Below are 18,982 nucleotides of genomic sequence, written 5' to 3'. Positions count from 1 at the left end.
CTCTCCCAGTATGCCCCACGGAGAGCCTCAAGGTCCATAAATAGCAACACCTTAGTGGTCCCGGGCCCTAAGGAAGTTAGATTAGCCTCAGCCAGAGCCAGGGCCTTTTCAACACTGGCTCCGGCCTGGTGGAACGCTCTGCCTCATGAGACCCGGGCCCTGCAGGATTTCTTTCCGCAGGGCCTGTAAGACAGAGTTGTTCCACCTCGCCTTTGGCTTGGAGCCAATTTGATTCCCTCCCCCTCTTCCTTTTCCTTTCTCCTCCTCTAATGGAACTCCTATTTAGGGACTTCCCTGGCTTTTTTCTGGCCCATGTAGGACCAGTCCGGAAAGTTAGCCTTGGTGAAGACTTGACATTTTCATCCCCCAAAAAGTTTTTGATTTGAGTTTCCATTGAAATGAGGCTGTATTTTAATGTTTTAACGTTTTAATGTTGTATTTTAATCTTGTTTTAAAGTTGTCTTTCAATCAATTTGTTTTTATATCAGGTGTTAGCTGCCCTGAGCCCATTCTTGGCTGGGGGGGGGTAATAAATAAAAATTATTATTATTATTATTATTATTATTATTATTATTATTATTAATTATTATTATTATTAGGTCAACCCTGAGACTAAGAAACTGTGTTTAAGTTAGGCAGGTGGGCAGGGGAGGGCTGGATGAGGTTTATGGGACAAATCTCACTCTGTTTTGCTGTTATTTCTCTTTTTTGCTTGCATTTACATCCCAGCTTTTTCTCCAAGGGGTTCTGTTTACAAAGTCTACCACCTCCTAAAAATCCAATTTCCCCGCGTAACAACTTCCAGTGCCCAAAAGAAAGCAGGGGAAGAGGAAAACTCAACTGCACATCTCTGGGGCTTGTGAGGTGGTGTGTGGGAGGGAGCAATCGATGTTGTGTCCAAACGACTGCATCACGCTGGTGAGTTACTTCGCCAGCTCCTTCCCTGAGCTTTCTGATCTGCACCGCGCAGAATAAAATTAGCACTTGAATAGTGCTGATCGAGTAACCCAGCAAATGCAAAGCTATAAATTTTGCTTCTTCTGTTCTCTGGGGAGGCAGGGGCGGCTTCTTTTGTGCAGAGACAAACCGAGCAGCTGGCAACGCCGGTGTGGAAAAGCACCCTCTGTCCGAAAGAATGCGGGATTCCCAATGACAGAAGGGAAGGGATGGGATATTTTGCAAAGTGGTCAGAGATTCCGTGCTGCTCCTTGCTCAGAAATACAGAACCCTTCGACTCTGCTAAGGGCCTTCTGGCGGTTCCCTCACTGCAAGAAGCCAAGTTACAGGGAACCAGGCAGAGGGCCTTCTCGGTAGTGGCACCCGCCCTGTGGAACGCCCTCCCACCAGATGTCAAAGAGATAAACAACTACCAGACTTTTAGAAGGCATCTGAAGGCAGCCCCGTTTAGGGAAGCTTTTAATGTTTGATGTATTACTGTATTTTAATATTGTGTTGGAAGCCGCCCAGAGTGGCTGGGGAAACCCAGCCAGATGGGCGGGGTATAAATAATAAATTATTAATATAATAATAATAATAATAATAATAATAATAATAATAATAATAATAAATAATTAATAAGGCCTCTTGCTCCTCCAGATGGAGGCTGGAGAGGAGTGTTCGAGTGTGTGATGAAACTGAGCTACTGTCCAAAAGCAAAATTTGCATCCATTGCTCCACCCACTTTTGCCTCTGGCCCCGCCCACCATGATGCCCCCACCTCCAGATGTTGCTCTCCTTTCATTCCTGACCTTTGGCCATGGCCTGCAAGCAGGACAGCACTCGGCTCACCTGCGATTCTCAGCAGCCGGTGAGACGGCAGAGGCGACCATTGTTGCTAATAGCTGCCGATACCTTTGTTCTTCATGAATTTGCCTTATCCTCATGATCTCTAAAGCCGGTTGTTTTTATTATTTTTAAAAAACAAAAACAAACGCTGGAGCAGAGACGTAAAGTATCCTAAGGCCTTCTCTTTTTTTTAATTCCATTTTTTTTTAGATTAAATATATCTTGGATAGAGTTTCTCTCCTTAAAACCACACAAAAGGGGGGAGGAAATACATTCTTCATGTAGGTACGAAATACTGACCGTGGAGCAGGAACCATTTACAGTGCAAAGTACAATATTAACACAGATGCAGGGCTATCACCACCTACAGACGATTATCATTACAATTTCTACAGCATTCACCAGAGCAACTTAATGCTTCCTCGCCGCACTGAGCAGCGACTCTAGAGCATTTGACTGCTGCCGGATCCTACAGAGTGGGCGTTTTAATGGAACTTGCTTCCAAAAGCCAAAACAAAACCCCCTGGCAATCGCCACACTCCTCAGGTTTATCGTTTCCTTGCTGAGTTTTACACTCATTCGTAGCTGCAACAGGTTTTTTTTAAAAATCCGCAACTGCAGCCAGCTGCTGTGCAACCTAGGGACACGGACACCCTGGAGAAGATAAGAGGAACTATTTGAGAGGTGCTGATTGTTACAAGGGTCCTGTAAAACGGGCACACCCACATTCACATGCACACGCACGCAGAGAGGATTGACCGGAGGCAGTACACAGTGACTTCCAGGAAATCACATTTCTAGGCTGGCACAACGGAGACGGGGTCATGGATCCCCCAGGATAACGCCGTCTGGGTTCAGTAAGGAATGTCGTTCTGGTAGTACTGGATCATATCGTAGGTCTTACTCCTGGAAAAAAGGTAACAGAAACAGAAGGCGATTCAGAACTGGCCGCATAGGACTAATCTACACCGGTGAGTTATACAATGGTACCTTGGTTCTCAAACGCCTTGGTACTCAAACAACTTGGAACCCAAACGCTGCAAACCCAGAAGTAAGTGTTCTGGTTTGCGAACTCTTTTCAGAAGCCAAACATGCTCCGTTTTGAGTGTTACGCTTCCGATTTGAGTTCCACACTTCCATTTTGAGTGTTGCACTGAGGTCTGTCTGTTTTTGCTATTTATTTTGCGTTTTTGTGGCTCTTTTTGTTTTTGTGACTGTGTGGAACCCAGTTCAGCTACTGACTGATTGTGTGACTGCAGTACATTGTTTATTTCTTTCATTTTATGGATCAATGGTCTCAACAGATAGTAAAATTCATGTTAAATTGCTGTTTTAGGGGTTGTTTCTAAAAGTCTGGAATGGATTAATCCATTTTGCATTGCTTTCTATGGGAAAGCGCGTCTTGGTTTTGGAACGCTTTGGTTTTGGAACGGGCTTCCGGAACGGATTAAGTTTGAGAACCAAGGTACCACCACTGTAACGTGAAAAGGGTGTTATAAAAATGTGACACCAGAGGGTGCTGTAGAGCAGCGATCTTTCGCCAATTGAAAATAGCGTGTTTTTAAATAGCGTTTTCCAGATCAGTGGAGATCCTGCCCTAGACGGTGTGGAGCAGGTTTGGGTGGCAAATGACCACACCTGGCAGTACATATAAAGTTCCTTTTAGGGTTTCAGAGCCAGGCAGACTGAGGGAAATACAGAAGCTTCCACTGTTTTCACTGCTAAGGGTCAGTTACAGAAGAAGGAATGCCAGGGTGGTAATACCACTTGTCTGGCGGAGGATGAAGCCTACTACGCCATAGGTACAATTCTCATTCATCGCTCCTCCTGGTTTTGCCTCCGGCTCAAGCCCATGACTGGGATGTGGCCCCCTGGAAGGCTGCCCCGAAGGAAATGCGGCCCTTGGGCTGAGAAAGGTTCCTTCGCTAGAGAACAACCAGGAAATAAGCCAGCAGACGCGTAGAGGCCTACCTGTTGCTGAGGAAGCAGCTCTGGATGATCTTGATGATGAAGTTAGCCGCTTCTCTCTCCGTCATGTTGGGGCTGAACCTGTTCCTGTTCGAGGAGGAAGCAGAGGAGATCTCAAGAGTTTGGGACTTTGCAGTTTGGAGAAAAGGCAAGTGAGAAGAGACATAATCATGCTTGGGGACAGAGAAAGTGGAGGAAGAAAAGTTCTTTCTCCCTCTCACACAGCGCCAGAACTTGTAGATATCCAATGAAGCTGAATGTTGGAAGATTCAGGAGAGATGGGGGGAAAACAGGACTTCTTCAAGCAACACAAACTATGGAACTCACTCTCCTAGGAGGCAGTGGTTGCTCCAAATTGAATATGTTCTTACGAGGACAAAAATGTCTCATCTATTAGGGCCTCTGATTCTGACAACGAAATGAGACACAGGCTGCTCTGTGGAAATGTGGCTGACGCCCCGCAGCTGGATCCTAATCCCATTTATTCTAAAGTCCCATGTTGTTTCACTTCCAGATATGGGAACGATCCGATTCCTACGCTCTTGAATGCCGTGCCACACTTCAGGCATTCAGTTAATTCACTGCACTTCAGGGATTCAAGTAATCCCATAATGTGGATTCAATACCGACAATGTATATAGTTGTTTTAAACATTTTATTTTATGCTTCTTTCTTTAATGCAAGCTTTTTGTTTTTGTGAAAATTAATTTAAAAATTGTACAATTTTTTTTAAAAAATCACTGCACTTTATGGAACCAGGGCTGCTTTTTTAAAAGGAAAATTTAGAACTGCTCAGAGGGGTGTGATTCTAAACTGCACACCAGGTGTGTGCTGCTCTTTCACACCTGTGCCCTTTCCTCAGGGATGCTTCCTTGCTCAGAGGACACGCTTCTTGACATCTGGAAGCCTGCGTTAAGAGTGGGAGGAAATCCTCAGAACTGCGAACTTGACAGTATTCTGAGGAGCGCCTTAGGCAGAGGAAGGAGACGCAAGAATGCTCATTCAAGGCCTGGGATTCTCATTCCATCAAGTTCTGCTGAAAGACCAGCTCCATCAGGCCAACTGGATCTTTCAGTCATCCAGGAGCAGCCATTCCACCAGGCTGCCACAGGGGGAGAAATGGGAAGCGGGGCTTATCCCATTTGCTTTGCTGAAAGACCAGCTCCGTAGGGTACCTCCAGCCTTTCTGTGCCATTGTAAAAGCTATAGGGGATGCAGGTGGCGCTGTTGTCTAAACCACTGAGCCTCTTGGGCTTGCCTATCAAAAGGTTGGCGGTTCGAATCCCTGCTACAGAGTGAGCTCCCGTTGCTCTGTCCCTGCTCCTGCCAACCTAGCAGTTCAAAAGCACGCCAGTGCAAGTAGATAAATAGGTACCACCGTGGCAGAAAGGTAAACGCTGTTTCCGTGCGCTCTGGTTTCTGTCAGTGTCCCATTGCGCCAGAAGCGGTTTAGTCCTGCTGGCCACATGACCCGCAAAGCTGTCTGTGGACAAACAGTGGCTCCCTCGGCCTGAAAGCAAGATGAGCGCCCCAATCCCATAATCGCCTTTGACTGGACTTAACCCTCCAGGGGTCCTTTACCTTACCTTTACCTGTAAAAGCTACTACTTAAGAATGGTTCCCAACTTTCCTTTCCCCCCACTTCCCTCCCTGTCCCCTTCCCCTTGTGCATCATGTCTTTTAGATGGAAAGCGTGTTGGCAGAGACTTGTTTTAACTGGCTGCATGTGAGCCACTCTGGGGGCCTGTTTGGCTGAAGAGTGGGGCACAAACGCTTCAAATAAATAAATCTAGGGGAGCCTGGACTGCGCGATTTGCTTTTCCTATTGTTATCAGTCACTTTGTGCCTCAACTAACAAAATGCAACTTTTGCACGACCCTTATTTTTCGAATTGCCCAAATGTTGTTCTTTGAACAGCAACCTCCCCACAGACCCGCCCCATGGCTGCCCATTCTGAGTCTGGTTGTGCCCATTAAGAAAAGGCTCCGCGTGGAACTCAAGGCAGACTCCAATTCAGGCCCAAACTAGGCCCAGGCCTGCTTAACTTGTGCTTCCAGAGGGCAGCCGCCGCCATTAGGAAAGAGGCACGACTTACTTTAACAGTTTGATTGTCTGCCCTCGGAAACAGGGCAGCCCTGTGTCCAGCATCAACGTCACCAGAGAGACCACGGCATCCATGTAAGGCCTGCACAAGGGGGGCGGGGAGAGACATAGACATGGACAGAGAGAGGAGAGGGAATTATTAGAGCCTCTCCTGTATCTGAAGAAAGAAAATAAAACCAGAGGGACTCGGTCTGGGGGTGGACCACACCTTATTACTGTAATTAAATCTACACAGTGTAATCATCTCCCGTTTGCCGATGAGGCTGGGTTGCCACCTGCAATCTATCAGCCATAACGAAATTACTGCGACAAAGGCAGCTCCCGTTCCTCTAGGGTTGGCAGCTGTGATGCCAACCTCCCCCCTCCCGCCACAAGGCAGTTGCAGGAATGGTCCTTGGGAAAGATGAGCTGGCCTTTGGTGTAATTCGGTCATTTTGATGTATTTTTAATCTTTGTTGAAAGCCGCCCAAAGGGCTCAAGATTGACTCCAGAGTGCAAGCCTCCTCACCTGACTGCCAGGTACCCCCTGACGCACATCTCCATGAACCACTTGAAAGGCGTGGCCTCCATCTTCCCTCCCATTATCATAACCATCTCGTCGGTCAGCTTGATGTCTGGCTCCCAACCCAGGTTTCCGCCAGGAGAACTCTCAAACATGAAACCAAAGTCTGTGCCAGGGAAGGGGTGGAGGGGGGAGAGGGAAAGCAAACAAAACACAAGAAGGATCAAATAGGCCCATTCTGCTCCCTCATTCAAAAGTACTAAATGCCCCCACGTGGGTCCAATCGGCAGTGCAGCCACCGGAGGCTGTCTAGGACTGGGGAAGGAATGGCAGGGAGAAAAAGAACCCTTTTACCCTTTCCGCACAAGATACTTTCCCACTCAAAATCTCAGCCTCGCCAAGTGCTGCTCCTCCCCCCTCTGAAGTTTGGGGTGTGCATTTACAATACACGCCCTGAGCCTCATCAGGGCGCATGATTTTCAGCGGGAAAATAGCTGGCAGGGAAAGGGTTAAACATCACCTGCACTCGTCAGTTTTGTCTTGAGGATATAGACGCTCTCAGTCTCTGCTAGGAGAGAACTCTTTGCCTCTGAAAGTGTGGCCTAAGCATCCTTAGACAAGGACCAATGAAATTTTACATCACACATTAGAAACCAAAGTACATTCATAAACAGATGAGCACCTCTTCTATCAATTGGTTTTATTTATTAATTACATTTGTGAGATGTGGGTGGCGCTGTGGGTTAAACCACAGAGCCTAGGGCTTGCCAATCAGAAGGTTGGCAGTTCAAATCCCAGTGACGGGGTGAGCTCCCGTTGCTCTGTCCCAGCTCCTGCCAATCTAGCAGTTCGAAAGCATGTCAAAGTGCAAGTAGATAAACAGCTGTAAAAGGCGTTTCTGTGCGCTGCTCTGGTTCGCCAGAAGCAGCTTAGTCATGCTGGCCACATGGCCCGGAAGCTGTACGCCAGCTCCCTCGGCCAATAAAGCAAGATGAGCGCCACAACCCCAGAGTCGTCCGCAACTGGACCTAATGGTCAGGGGTCCCCTTTACCTATTTATTACATTTATATCCCTTCCTTGAAGGAGCTCCAGACAGCATAGAGAGTTTTCCCCTCCCTTTCAGTCCTCATAGCAACCCTGTGAAGCGGGTTAGGATGAAAGATGGCTATTAGCTCAAGGCTGCCTTCTGAGTTTCGCAGCCAAGAGACGATTTGAACCCAGGTCTCCTCTGCCCTAGAGTCTAACCAGCACACCATGAGGTTTTCTGATATTCCAACTATAAGAGAATGGGTAGAAACATTTTGGGGAATTTACAACAGTGGCTAAACTAAGCTAAACAATTTTATTAGATTTAAACAATGAAAACTAAGACATGGCAGCTTACCTGAGGTTGGTAACAGTTTATAATGCTTTGAAACACATTGCATAGAATATAAATAACTGCTTTGGTGTTTAATTTCAGTATATTTCAACGTTACTTACTGCTGTTTCTCTAACTGGATATGTCCTTGCGTAAGAACATATTTACATGCATTCGTGTTGTACAGAAAAGAATAAAATTCTCAATGAAAAAAGCAAACAAACAAACAGAACAAAACCAAGGAGTGAACTAACCAATATGAATGATGTGTCCGTGTTTGTCCAGCATGATATTGCCATTGTGCCTGTCTTTAATCTGCAACAGGAACAGCAGGAGGCTGTAGGCAGCCATGCTGCGGATGAAGTTGTAACGAGCCTGCAAGGATGAGTCAAGTGTTGGTAGTATTAGATTAAGCAAAGAAAAAGAAATATAAATTTCAGATCATCACTGAGAAACTACAGATAATAGGAAGAGGGGGGTAGAAGCCAGTATCTCTGAAACCAATAATTTTGTCAGAGTCTTGCAGCAAACAATTTTACAGGGATGATTAAGTTGACTTTTGCAGAATTGGGGGGGGGGGTGCCTTTAATTTTTAACCTCTAAAAAATGGCACATGTGTAGCCCTTGGGATGCTGCTGAACTGCATCCCTGGTCGTTATTATATCAGCTGGTTGATTGGTTTTACTTATAAGCCGCTTTCCCACAATGAGCTGCGCCAAAAGCAGTTTATGGCAGACATCCAAAACATAAAAACAGAGAATATTGGAAATGCAAACATACCAAATACAGAACATGCCAGTAAATTCAAAATGACAAAAACCAACAATTTAGCAAACACAGAATAAATTCATTATTACAGAAAAAAACCCTTACCATATCTAGGCTTAGGTACATAAATATAAAGCAAAAATGAAAGTTAAATAAAGTTTCTGGTACTAGTCTTGCTGTACTCCAAAGAGCCTGACTTAATTATAGTTCAGAGAGGAAGGGTAGATTACATACAGCTGGTTCCCATATCCTGACTCTAGAGGAGGCTGACAGCAGCAAAATGCAAATGTCAGGGAGAGCAAATCTCTTCCTAAACCTCCTGAGAGTACGGGCTGCTGGTGAGGGTCTTATTGCAGGCTGTGGGTGGATGAGCGGGGGGTGGAGGGGTGTTGTTAAATCACTACCACAACCAAGTCTGGCTCAGCATCGGGCAGAATACCTTTTGGAAAGCCAAGGTTGATTCATCTCCGTACTGCCTTGTAAAGTAGTCATACATCCCAAAGTCTGTCTGCCTGCCCAGCTGGTCACGGGACGTACAATCAGGAATGCATTCGATGACGCCACACTAGGAGAAGAAAGCAGAAAGATTAATGACCACAACTCATGGACCTTGCTGTACAGCAAGGCTCGTTTTTAAAAAATAACGTTGCCGGTATGTGCTAGGTGCTGCACATCGTATAGAAATACAATACAATAAAAGGTCAGGAACACATTTTAGAATAGGCAGGCAGAACCCTTGGCCCTCCAGCTGATGCCGAACTACAACTCCCATCATCCATGCTTGCTGGGACTGATGGGAGTTATAGTTGTGCAGCCCCCTATAGAGGACCGCTTGGAGGCCGCAAGAGGAAAAGGAGGCTTGTCAGAGAAAAACACTCACATCGTTAGAGATATATGGGATTTTGAAAAGGAGTGGCGAGTTGCCCCTTCCCAGGGGCACTAAATCCTGTCTTTCCATTTGAAGAGTCAGTAAGTAAATACTCACCCCTGGTGCTGTGGCCACTACTCTGTACGGAAACACATACAGGTCTAGACCCACCAGCTGAAATATGTTCTTGAAGAGGTCAATGATTTGCAACGCCAGCATGTCCTGTTTAGCAAGGCATGGAAGACATGTTAGGAGGAAACTAAATCAGATTCAGCAGAGGCAAACAGAGGCAAGCAAGTGGATTTGAAACCGATTTGGCCGAAGGAGGCAGGGAATTGTGTAAGCCCAATGGCTGGAGAACGGCCACTTAATCTCAACAGTGTGCTTCAAAGTAGCCTTAGAGCTAGAACATGCCTTACTTATGCCATGAGAGAGGATGGCACGCTGGGCTTTTTCTCCATCTTTCTTTGCTGCAGGCTTTGAGTTGGCTCACTTGCAGAAGGCTCCTATTAAGCATAGGACGCTGTCTCATACACAGCCAAACAACTGGTCCACGTGGCTAAGCAGGCGTCTGTATCAGGGCAGCCCAAGTTTTCATAACAAGTGGGCCACATGAGCACTTTGACATGGAACCCGCGGGCTGCACATTGTCTTGTCACACTGGGGGGGGGGGGTGAGGTCAAAAATTGACACACCCAGCCCTTGTGCACCTTCCCATAGCCACCTAAGCGAGGCACCGGGATTTGGGAAAGGAGGCATGAGGTGGGACCTGCCAGACCCAAGTCCCAGCACCTCCTTGCCGAGGCTTAGGAAGGAAGCACGAGGGCTGCAGGTGTCAAATGTTACCAAGAGTTGCCGAAAAGGGCTTCGAGGGCCGCACGTGGCCCTCAGGCCATGCGTTGGGGCCACCTTGGTCTATATTGGCTGGCTGCCATGGGGGGGGGCTTTCAGACGGGGCGTTCCCAGCTCTACCACAGCCCCCCCTTCATGTCACTCTGCACAGTGAGCCACCTTGAAAACTTTTTGAAAAAGATAGGGAGAAGAATCTTACTGATAAACATAAATAAATAGCTCAGATATCACTGCTTGCAATAAATTCTGAAGTTGTTATCCAACTGAGTAAGAGTTACTCAGAGTAACTAGCAACACCCTAGAGGTCCCGGGCCCTAAGGAAGTCAGATTAGCCTCAACCAGAGCCAGGGCCTTTTCAACTCTGGCTCCGGCCTGGTGGAACGCTCTGCCTCATGAGACCAGGGCCCTGCAGGATCTGATTTCTTTCTGCAGGGCTTGTAAGACAGAGTTGTTCTGCCTGGCCTTTGGCTTGGAATCAACTTGATCCCCTTCCCCTCTTTCTTTTTCCTTTCTCCTCCTGTGAAGAGGCTGCATCCTAATGTTTTAATGTTTTATTTTAATATTGTTTTTAAATTGTATTTTAATCAACTTGTTTTTATTATTGGTTGTTAGTCTTGGCTGGGGAGGGTGGGGTATAAATAAAATTTATTATTATTATTATCATCATCATCATCATCATCATTATAGTAACAGCCTATGTATGCAGTGGGGCAGCAGGCGTGGGGTTTTTTCGCTCTCAGGAGAAAGCAAAATAATAATAATAATATGCGCGCTTATTACTGCCACAGTTCAACTGGTGGCTGCTGAGAAAGGGCTTGCGGCCTCCTTACCTGTCTGCAGTCATCGCCCACTTTAAAGATGGCTGCCTGCCAGCAAATCTTCTTGCTCTCCACCCCATCTTCTCCGCTTTCGTCTATGGAGTCCGAACGACAGCGCAGACCTGGAAAGAGGGTGAAATCCAAGTAAAACCAAATGCAGTTTCACCAGGGAGAAGAAATGCTGGCACTCCATGCAAGCTTGCCAAGAGAAGGAGACAACTAAATAACAAAAACACTTCCCCTTTAGCAGTAATACTAAAGAGATCCTCCTGAAAGGAACCCGGCCTCCAAGAATAATTGCAAGACCTGTAGCTTTAATCGTAGAATCATAGAGTTGGAAGGAACCCCAGGGGTCATCTAGTCCAACCCCCTGCAGTGCAGGAATCTCAGCTTAAAGCATCCATGACAGAAAGCCATCCAACCTCTGTTTAGAAGCCTCCAAGGAAGGAGAGACCACAACCTCTCGCAGGAGTCTGTTCCACTGCTGAACAGCTCTTAGTCAGAAAGTTTTTTCCAAGTGTTTAGTCAGAATCTCCTTTCTTGCAACTTGAAGCCACTGGTTCAAGTCCTACCCTCCAGAGAAGAAAAAATCAAGCATGCTCCCTCCTCCGTGTGACAGACCTTAATATATTTGAAGATGGCTATCATACCTCCTCAGTCTCCTCTTTTCAAGGCTAAACACACCCAGCTCCTTCAAACGCTCCTCATAAGGCTTAGTTTCCAGACCCTTGATCATCTTGGTTGCCCTCCTCTGCACACATTCCAGCTTGTCAACATCCTTCTTAAATTGTGGCACCAAGAACTGGACACAGTGTTCCAAGTGTGGTCTGACCAAGGCAGAATAGAGTGGTACTATGACTTCCCTCGAACTGGGCACTATACTTCTGTTGATGCAGCCTAGAATAGTATTAGCTTTTTTTGCTGCTGCATCACACTGTCGCCTCATGTTAAGCTTGTGTTCCACCAAGACCCCTAGATCTTTTTCACACGTACTGCTAGTAAGGCAGGCGTCCCCCGCCCTATATTTGTGCATCTGGTTTTTCCTGCCTAATGTGCAGGATGATATTTTCGGATACGATCTTTAAAATATTACTTCTCCTTCCCTTAAACAATAATAATCATTTGTTTCTCCTCTGTTCTCTGAGTTTCCCAATAGAATGGTTCTGTTGCTGTTTTTTATTGGATTTACTATACTGAATGTGCTATAGATAAATAGCTAGCCAGTCAGCCAGAAGGAGGAGGATTGGGAGACAAAGCTAGCTTAAGCTGGCTCTGCTGGTCATTGGCTCTGGCGCCACCTACTGCTGGCCTCCCCTGTCTTTCACCCAATGGGCACCAGCCACCACTGAAAGAGAGGAGAGGCAACTGCAGAGCTATGCCATGTTCCACAGGAGGTAAAAGTAATCCCAGCAAGCCACCTTGGGGATCTTTTTTGATGGAAAGTTCGGACAAGAACCAAATGAGTAGAATAAAGAAATATGTACAAAGTTTCACACAACAGAAATGAGGAGGCTCGAGTAAACATGGAAAGGATATACAATTATTTCCTCTGCAGATGGCGCTGTGGTCTAAACCACTGAGCCTAGGGCTTGTCGATTGGAAGGTCGGTGGTTCGAATCCCCACGACGGGGTGAGCTCCCATTGCTCGGTCCCAGCTTCTGCCCACCTAGCAGTTCAAAAGCACGTCACAGTGCAAGTAGATAAATAGGCACCACTCCGGCGGGAAGGTAAACGGTGTTTCCATGCACTGCTCTGGTTTGACAGAAGCGGCTTAGTCATGCTGGCCACATGACCCGGAAAAACTGTCTGTGGACAAACGCCGGCTCCCTCGGCCTATAGAGTGAGATGAGCGTGCAACCAACCCCAGAGTCGTCTGCGACTGGACCTAACGGTTAGGGGTACCTTTACCTTTAGACACACAGTGAGGTCATAGGGTCTAGGGGACTGTGCCAAAGGCTTCATGGAAAAGGTTGGTCTTACTGACTGTAACAATCACTTCCTTATAACTCACAAGCACTCAATATGAAAAGCACATGGAATACATCCATGTCAATTATATTCCTCTTCAAGGGGAAGCCACGGATTGTTATATTTCAGCTAAAATACAGGAAGCGGGGGGAAATCACTGCAGGAAACTCTAATGCAAATGGGGACAGACATCATATGTACTGGGAAGCTACTGTACTGACCTTCTTTTTCGAGTTCGCTGACTCCGCACCGCTTTACCTTAAACTTGGCCAAGTAAGGTGCTTTGGCAGCGCTGGAAGGACATTAAGAGTAGGAAAAGTGAATAATAATACAGAATGGAAGTGGGCCAGTGTGGGTGGACTGCAGCCCCTTGACCATTGGCCATGTTGGCTGCAAGGGATGGTGGAAGCTGTAGTCCACAGACACCCCCCACCCCTGGGTTCAGAAGGGGAAGGGAATCCAAGTCTTTATGACTGGAGGCAAACTGAGCAGAGGAAGAAAACAAGGCCATCATACCTTTGCATAGGAGTTCCTGACTTGTAGTCAATGTCCAAGACAATCGCTTCGGGGTTGCTGGGCAGATAACAACCTGTCCAAGAGAAAGAGAATTCCCCGGTAAATCAACTTGACGCTGCCGTGCTGGTGCGATAATGAACTCAGCAAGGCATTCCTCTTATCACTTTGCACATTGGTCCAGGAATTAGTGTCTGAAACAATGTGGCTATCACATTCAGATCATAGCCTGCAGCCTTTGGAAGAAACCCAAGCTCTTCCGCAGAAGGAAATTTAATTCCCATGGACACACACACACACATGGCAGTTTGTTTGCCAGTGGTATAATTACTTGGGAAAATGGTTAGCTACTCTTTCTCACTAACAGCTAGCAAGCATTGAGAAATGCTGCTTGGTTGACTAACATGTGGGATAAAGATGGAGTAATGTGGGAGTGGTGTGTGCGCGTATTTCAGCTACGGTTTATTTATTTCGGCTGAAAAAGCTCCCTGGGCAGCTCACACAAGATCAATAAAAACAAAATGGTTCCTGTGTGTCGATGCCAAAAGAAAAGAAATTTTATAATAATTGTTCATCTCCTTACCGGGCTGCACTTTCACCTCGGACAAAGCACTCAAACAAGCCTTTTTCCTTTCGTCACCTTTAGGGTAAGGCCTATGGAGGGGGAAGAAGAAGAAGAAGAAGAAGAAGAAGAAGAAGAAGAAGAAGAAGAAGATTATTGTGTTTGAACCTGAATGAGGAAATCTGTCGCACAAGCACTGGGAGGGTCTGATAGCAGAAAAGGTGAAGTTGGAACCGGCCGATCCTGTGAGTGTGTTTTGTCTGCTTTATCCAAGCTCAGAGGTATTAAAAGCCTACAGCTTGGCTCCAGGAGACAGCACAAGAACTTTCATCTTGAGGCTATTGGCCACTGGCTAAAAGCCACTTTTCAGACCCAGGAATTCAGACAACAATGAGGGTGGTGATGCAGCTTTACCACACACCAAACAGACTTAAACTGGACCAATAATTTTTTTGTCACCTGAAGATAAGTTTGGGTCTACAGAAAGAGTTTTACTTTTGCAAAACATGTCATTGCCCAGATTCAGGTAGGTAGCCATGTTGGTCTGACGCAGTCGAAATAAATTAAAAAATTGTCCAGTAGCACCTTAGAGACCAACTAAGTTTGTTCTGGGTATAAGCTTTTGTGTGCATGCACACTTCTTCAGATACCTGAAGAAGTTACTGTTATTGTCATCTGAAGAAGTGTGCATGCACACAAAAGCTTACACCCAGAGCATACTTAGTTGGTCTCTAAGGTGCTACTGGACAATTTTTAATTTTTTTTATTTATGTCATTGCCCAATGAGAGCAAATGCTCAATAAAAGAGTCTGGGGTTTCCACCCAGAGCCAGAAGTAAACAGCAGGTATTTTTGTGCTTCAAAAGAGTCGCCTATCAAGGTTCAGGAGACTTTCCGGCATGCAATCAAGTTAAAAGGTTATTCTTGGCCAAGTCACCGTTTGGGGAATTATGATAAAAGAGCACTTGGTCAAACAGCTAAACCACAAAAACATCATGCAAAGAGAACCAATAGCCCAAGTTTAAACATACTGGGCAGGCAAATCTTAAATGCAAATATAGATACATTTGTTTACTGTACAGATTATAGACCTGACAATGCAATCTTGTATAACTAGCTCCTATTTCCTTTTTTCACACATTACTACAAATGCAAAGTCTTCAGCAGAATGAAGTTTATAACACAGCATGACAGTGATAATAAAATCATAGTTAGAAGGGACCCCAAGGGTCTTCAACCCCCTGCAATGCAGGAAAAGCAGGGATATCAACACACAGCCCCCCATCCAATTTGAAACAAAACTGGATCCTGCATAGCTCTGCAAATATGCTAGCAGTTTTATTGCTATTATGATTATTATTGTGGATGAGACTTGTTAGTCGCTTGTGATACAGAGGTCTTAAAAGCGACTTGCAATGTATTTAGAAACATAAACCTAAATACATTATAATATTCACACATTCAAACAAAAACACATTATATTGCCATAAGCAGGTTTTTACCAGTAATATTTTAAGCAGAGATAAAAATTATTTTAATTAATTTATTTGTACAAGTTAATTACAAACCTCCCTCTCATAAGATACCGGGGGGTGGGGTTACAGCAACATTTTAAAAAACCATTAATTTTTTATCCAAAATCAGGGGCGCCAACTCATGGGGGCCAAGCTGTTTGGCCCACCCCCAATATATTTTGGGGAGACCGCCCTGCAAGGTTGAGGGGGTGGAGGAGATTCAGGCCCCAGGAGGAGCAATCATGACCACTAATTGTCAGCACAATCTTCTGAGCGTCTATTGCTTACTTGATGATGGCTGAAACGTTGGTGATTTTATTGAAGAAATCAAATTCGCGTTGATAAAACTCCTTTGCTGGCCCAGATAATGAGCCCGTTATTTCCTCAACCAGCTGCTCCAGCAGTTCCCCGATGTCAGCTGCGTGAAGCGTCAAGCAAAGGAAGGAACACGAGACACTCAGAGTTACGTTCTCCAAAATCGCTTCACAATAAATGCGCTTTCCGAGGAGTAAAAACATTGGGAATGAGCCGGGCGAAGGTTCAGCACACCAAAATCCTATTTAATTGGGCCCGTGGGGTAGAAATGCATGTCCTCAACTTCTGCGCTGAAAACTACTTGATAGCCACAAATGCCCTCAGCCAGACTGGGTGGACTCATACGCTCATCAACAAGGTGGTGCAGGGTTTTTTGAAAAATGACATTTGGGTAATGGGAACTTTGGCGGAGGGCTTAAAATGGTGCCACCACAAGCTTCATAACCCGAGGAACTTGGAAAGCAGAGATAAGGGAGCTGTGGCTCTATGTATATGCTTGGACCCCAGCTCCCATCAGCTTGGTGGATGATGATGGAATGATGGGAGTTGTAGTCCCATCATCACATGGAGGTCCAAGGGCTCCCACCCCTGATGTCGGGAAACGGCCCAAGGTATAAAGCACTTACGGTCTTTCTGATGCCCCTCTTCATCCAAGAAGATGTTGGTTTTCATATTCCAAATGAACTGGTGAGCCAGCAGCTGGGATTTGGCGGCTGCCCACAAGATGTACTCCCTCACGTAGCCCATCTGAGAAAACGCAAGGAGTCCCATTACCCAGAGGATCTCCCCCAAGTGGTAGCATTTTGGGGCTGAAATATGAACGGGGCCTAATGGACCACTGTGGTGCATTTGCAGCAGCCCAAACAACCCAAACCTTCCGCAGCTGCAACAAAACATATTTCAGCATTTTGGGGCTGAAATATGAACGGGGCCTAATGGACCACTGTGGTGCATTTGCACCAGCCCAAACAACCCAAACCTTCCGCAGCTGCAACAAAACATATTTCTCCCATATCGGTCTTTGCAACCACAAGCTTCCAACTGTTTGCTCCCAAAGGCACACTCCTCCACCGTCTCCCGAGACAGACAGATGCCAACAATAACGGACAACCCACTCACACATGAATCCACCCGCCCGTTAAGATCTTATTCTGGCCTCCCGCAACCCAGATCCTTCCAGATGCTGTTGGTCTAGGATTCTATGACTACGCTTACTGTGTTTTAATGAGGATTCCTTTGTCGCACATTTTAAATTATGGCTATTTTTATTCTAACGCTTGTGCAATTGATTTGTATACAGTGGTACCTTAGTTCTCGAACTTAGCCTGTTCCAGGAGTCCGTCCGATTCCCGAAACCGTTCAAATACCTAGGCACGGCTTCCAATTGGCTGCAGGAGCTTCCTGCACTCAATCAGAAGCCGCGTAAGCCGCGTTCGAAGTTCAGCTTCCGAAAAACTTTCACAAACTGGAACACTTACTTCCGGGTTTGCAGTGTTCGGGAGCTGATTTGTTCGACAACTAAGCTGTTTGGGAACGAAGGTACCACTGTGCTTGTAAACTGCTTAGAAGTCTGTTTCAGCATTAAACAGGATACGCATCTCCACATCTCTGGAACTCTCTTCCAGAAGGGGCACCTGTGATCTTATCCACTTTTTAAACAAGCCTTAGAAATATTTGTTTCATTCTGACTTCTATTGAAGTGTTGCATGGTGGGTTTTGAGACTGCTGTTTTTAAATTTGGAATTGGATTGTTTTTCTGTACTTTTATATTGCTGGAACCAGGGTCTGCAAGCTGCCTTGGGAGGGGGCTTTTGTCCTGAAAGGTGGCCGATGCATTCCTTAAAACAAAGGTTCCAGGCTTGTTCAGTACTTGTGCAGCCTTACCTTATCATATCGAAGTGCCTGCACGATCTGTGGAATGTAAAATAAAATGGCATCCTGGGAGGTGTGAATAGGGAAAGAGAGAAAAGAAGAAAGAGAAAAAAAGCAGTTAGGATTTGATTCTTCTCAAGTTAGGGAAGGAAAATAAATTTCTCTTGAAAGAGCGAACACATTTAACCAAATCCTGGCTTCGGAAACAGATTGCTCCCTTACTGTCATGACAGTGCTTGGAATATTACTGACAAATACCCGTTGGCCCCCACCTTGAAGAAATGCTCCCTTTAAAACAAATAGAGATGTGGTACTAATTTTCCCCAACCTGATGCTGTCAAGGGCCACCACGTAACATTTAAAACGAAAATATTGTCACAGTAACGTTAATAGATCAGGGCAGTCCTGCTCCTTCCCTCTAGCACACAAAGACAACAAAGCAAAATCCCTAATTTTGCAAAAATGAGTTCTAAGGTAAAGATAAAGGGACCCCTGACCATTAGGTCCAGTCATGGCCGACTCTGGGGTTGCGGCGCGCATCTCGCTTTATTGGCCGAGGGACCCGGCGTCCAGCTTCCGGGTCATGTGGCTAGCATGACTAAGCCGCTTCTGGCGAACCAGAGCAGCGCACGGAAACGCCATTTACCTTCCCGCCGGAGCGGTATCTATTTATCTACTTGCACTTTGACATGCTTTCAAACTGCTAGGTGGGCAGGAGCAGGGACCGAGCAACGGGAGCTCACCCCGTCGCAGGGATTCGAACCGCCGACCTTCTGATCGGCAAGTCCTAGGCTCTGTGGTTTAACCCACAGCGCCACCCGCGTCCCTTGAGTTCTAAGAGTGTCCTGTAAAAAAAAGGCTGGGTTTCTTACCGGAGGGAAAGAACGAAGGACTTTAACTCCATACTGAGCTGTCAAAGGATGAGGAGGATACATGCTGGAAAAATAAGAAAGGCCCGTTGGAGGGTCTGTCGGCGTCCAACAAAGGATGTGGCTCAGCTCAGGAGCGTCTGCATCTATCGTGTGCCACGTGACGAGGTACTGAAAGCAGAAAGGGGGGGGGGGAATAATGAACTAAAAAGCCAAGATGGGAGTGAGTCACTGAAGTGGCCAAAATGGGGAAGGGCCCACTGGAAAGAAGCAAGATTGAAGAATGCTGTACCTTTCTGCTAATCATTTAAACACCATTTGTTCGCTTGTTTGTTAAATTTATAT

At 46.1% G+C, this 18,982-nt stretch overlaps 1 protein-coding gene across 2 annotated transcripts in view; it reads right to left on the bottom strand.

Moving 5' to 3' along the window:
• Nucleotides 1-1,947: 1,947 nt before the first annotated feature.
• The window catches only part of PI4KA (phosphatidylinositol 4-kinase alpha), a 98,481-nt gene continuing 81,446 nt past the window's right edge, over nucleotides 1,948-18,982 (bottom strand). For both annotated transcript variants that reach the window (XM_053370232.1, XM_053370230.1), the window contains exons 41-55: nucleotides 18,641-18,808; nucleotides 17,781-17,834; nucleotides 16,523-16,643; nucleotides 15,870-15,999; nucleotides 14,090-14,160; nucleotides 13,510-13,582; nucleotides 13,215-13,285; nucleotides 11,038-11,147; nucleotides 9,473-9,577; nucleotides 8,927-9,052; nucleotides 7,974-8,094; nucleotides 6,365-6,524; nucleotides 5,849-5,938; nucleotides 3,757-3,840; nucleotides 1,948-2,691 (exon numbers count right to left, since the gene is read on the bottom strand). In XM_053370232.1, the coding sequence (XP_053226207.1) occupies nucleotides 2,640-2,691; nucleotides 3,757-3,840; nucleotides 5,849-5,938; nucleotides 6,365-6,524; nucleotides 7,974-8,094; nucleotides 8,927-9,052; nucleotides 9,473-9,577; nucleotides 11,038-11,147; nucleotides 13,215-13,285; nucleotides 13,510-13,582; nucleotides 14,090-14,160; nucleotides 15,870-15,999; nucleotides 16,523-16,643; nucleotides 17,781-17,834; nucleotides 18,641-18,808 (1,536 nt within the window). In that variant the 3' untranslated portion in view covers nucleotides 1,948-2,639. The remainder of the gene's footprint in view (nucleotides 2,692-3,756; nucleotides 3,841-5,848; nucleotides 5,939-6,364; nucleotides 6,525-7,973; nucleotides 8,095-8,926; nucleotides 9,053-9,472; nucleotides 9,578-11,037; nucleotides 11,148-13,214; nucleotides 13,286-13,509; nucleotides 13,583-14,089; nucleotides 14,161-15,869; nucleotides 16,000-16,522; nucleotides 16,644-17,780; nucleotides 17,835-18,640; nucleotides 18,809-18,982) is intronic.

The sequence above is a fragment of the Podarcis raffonei genome, chromosome 16 (genome assembly GCF_027172205.1).
Source record: "Podarcis raffonei isolate rPodRaf1 chromosome 16, rPodRaf1.pri, whole genome shotgun sequence".
In the NCBI taxonomy this organism is placed as follows: domain Eukaryota; kingdom Metazoa; phylum Chordata; class Lepidosauria; order Squamata; family Lacertidae; genus Podarcis; species Podarcis raffonei.
The sequence above is the reverse complement of the archived record's forward strand: the minus strand, read 5'-3'. Positions and strand labels throughout refer to the sequence as shown.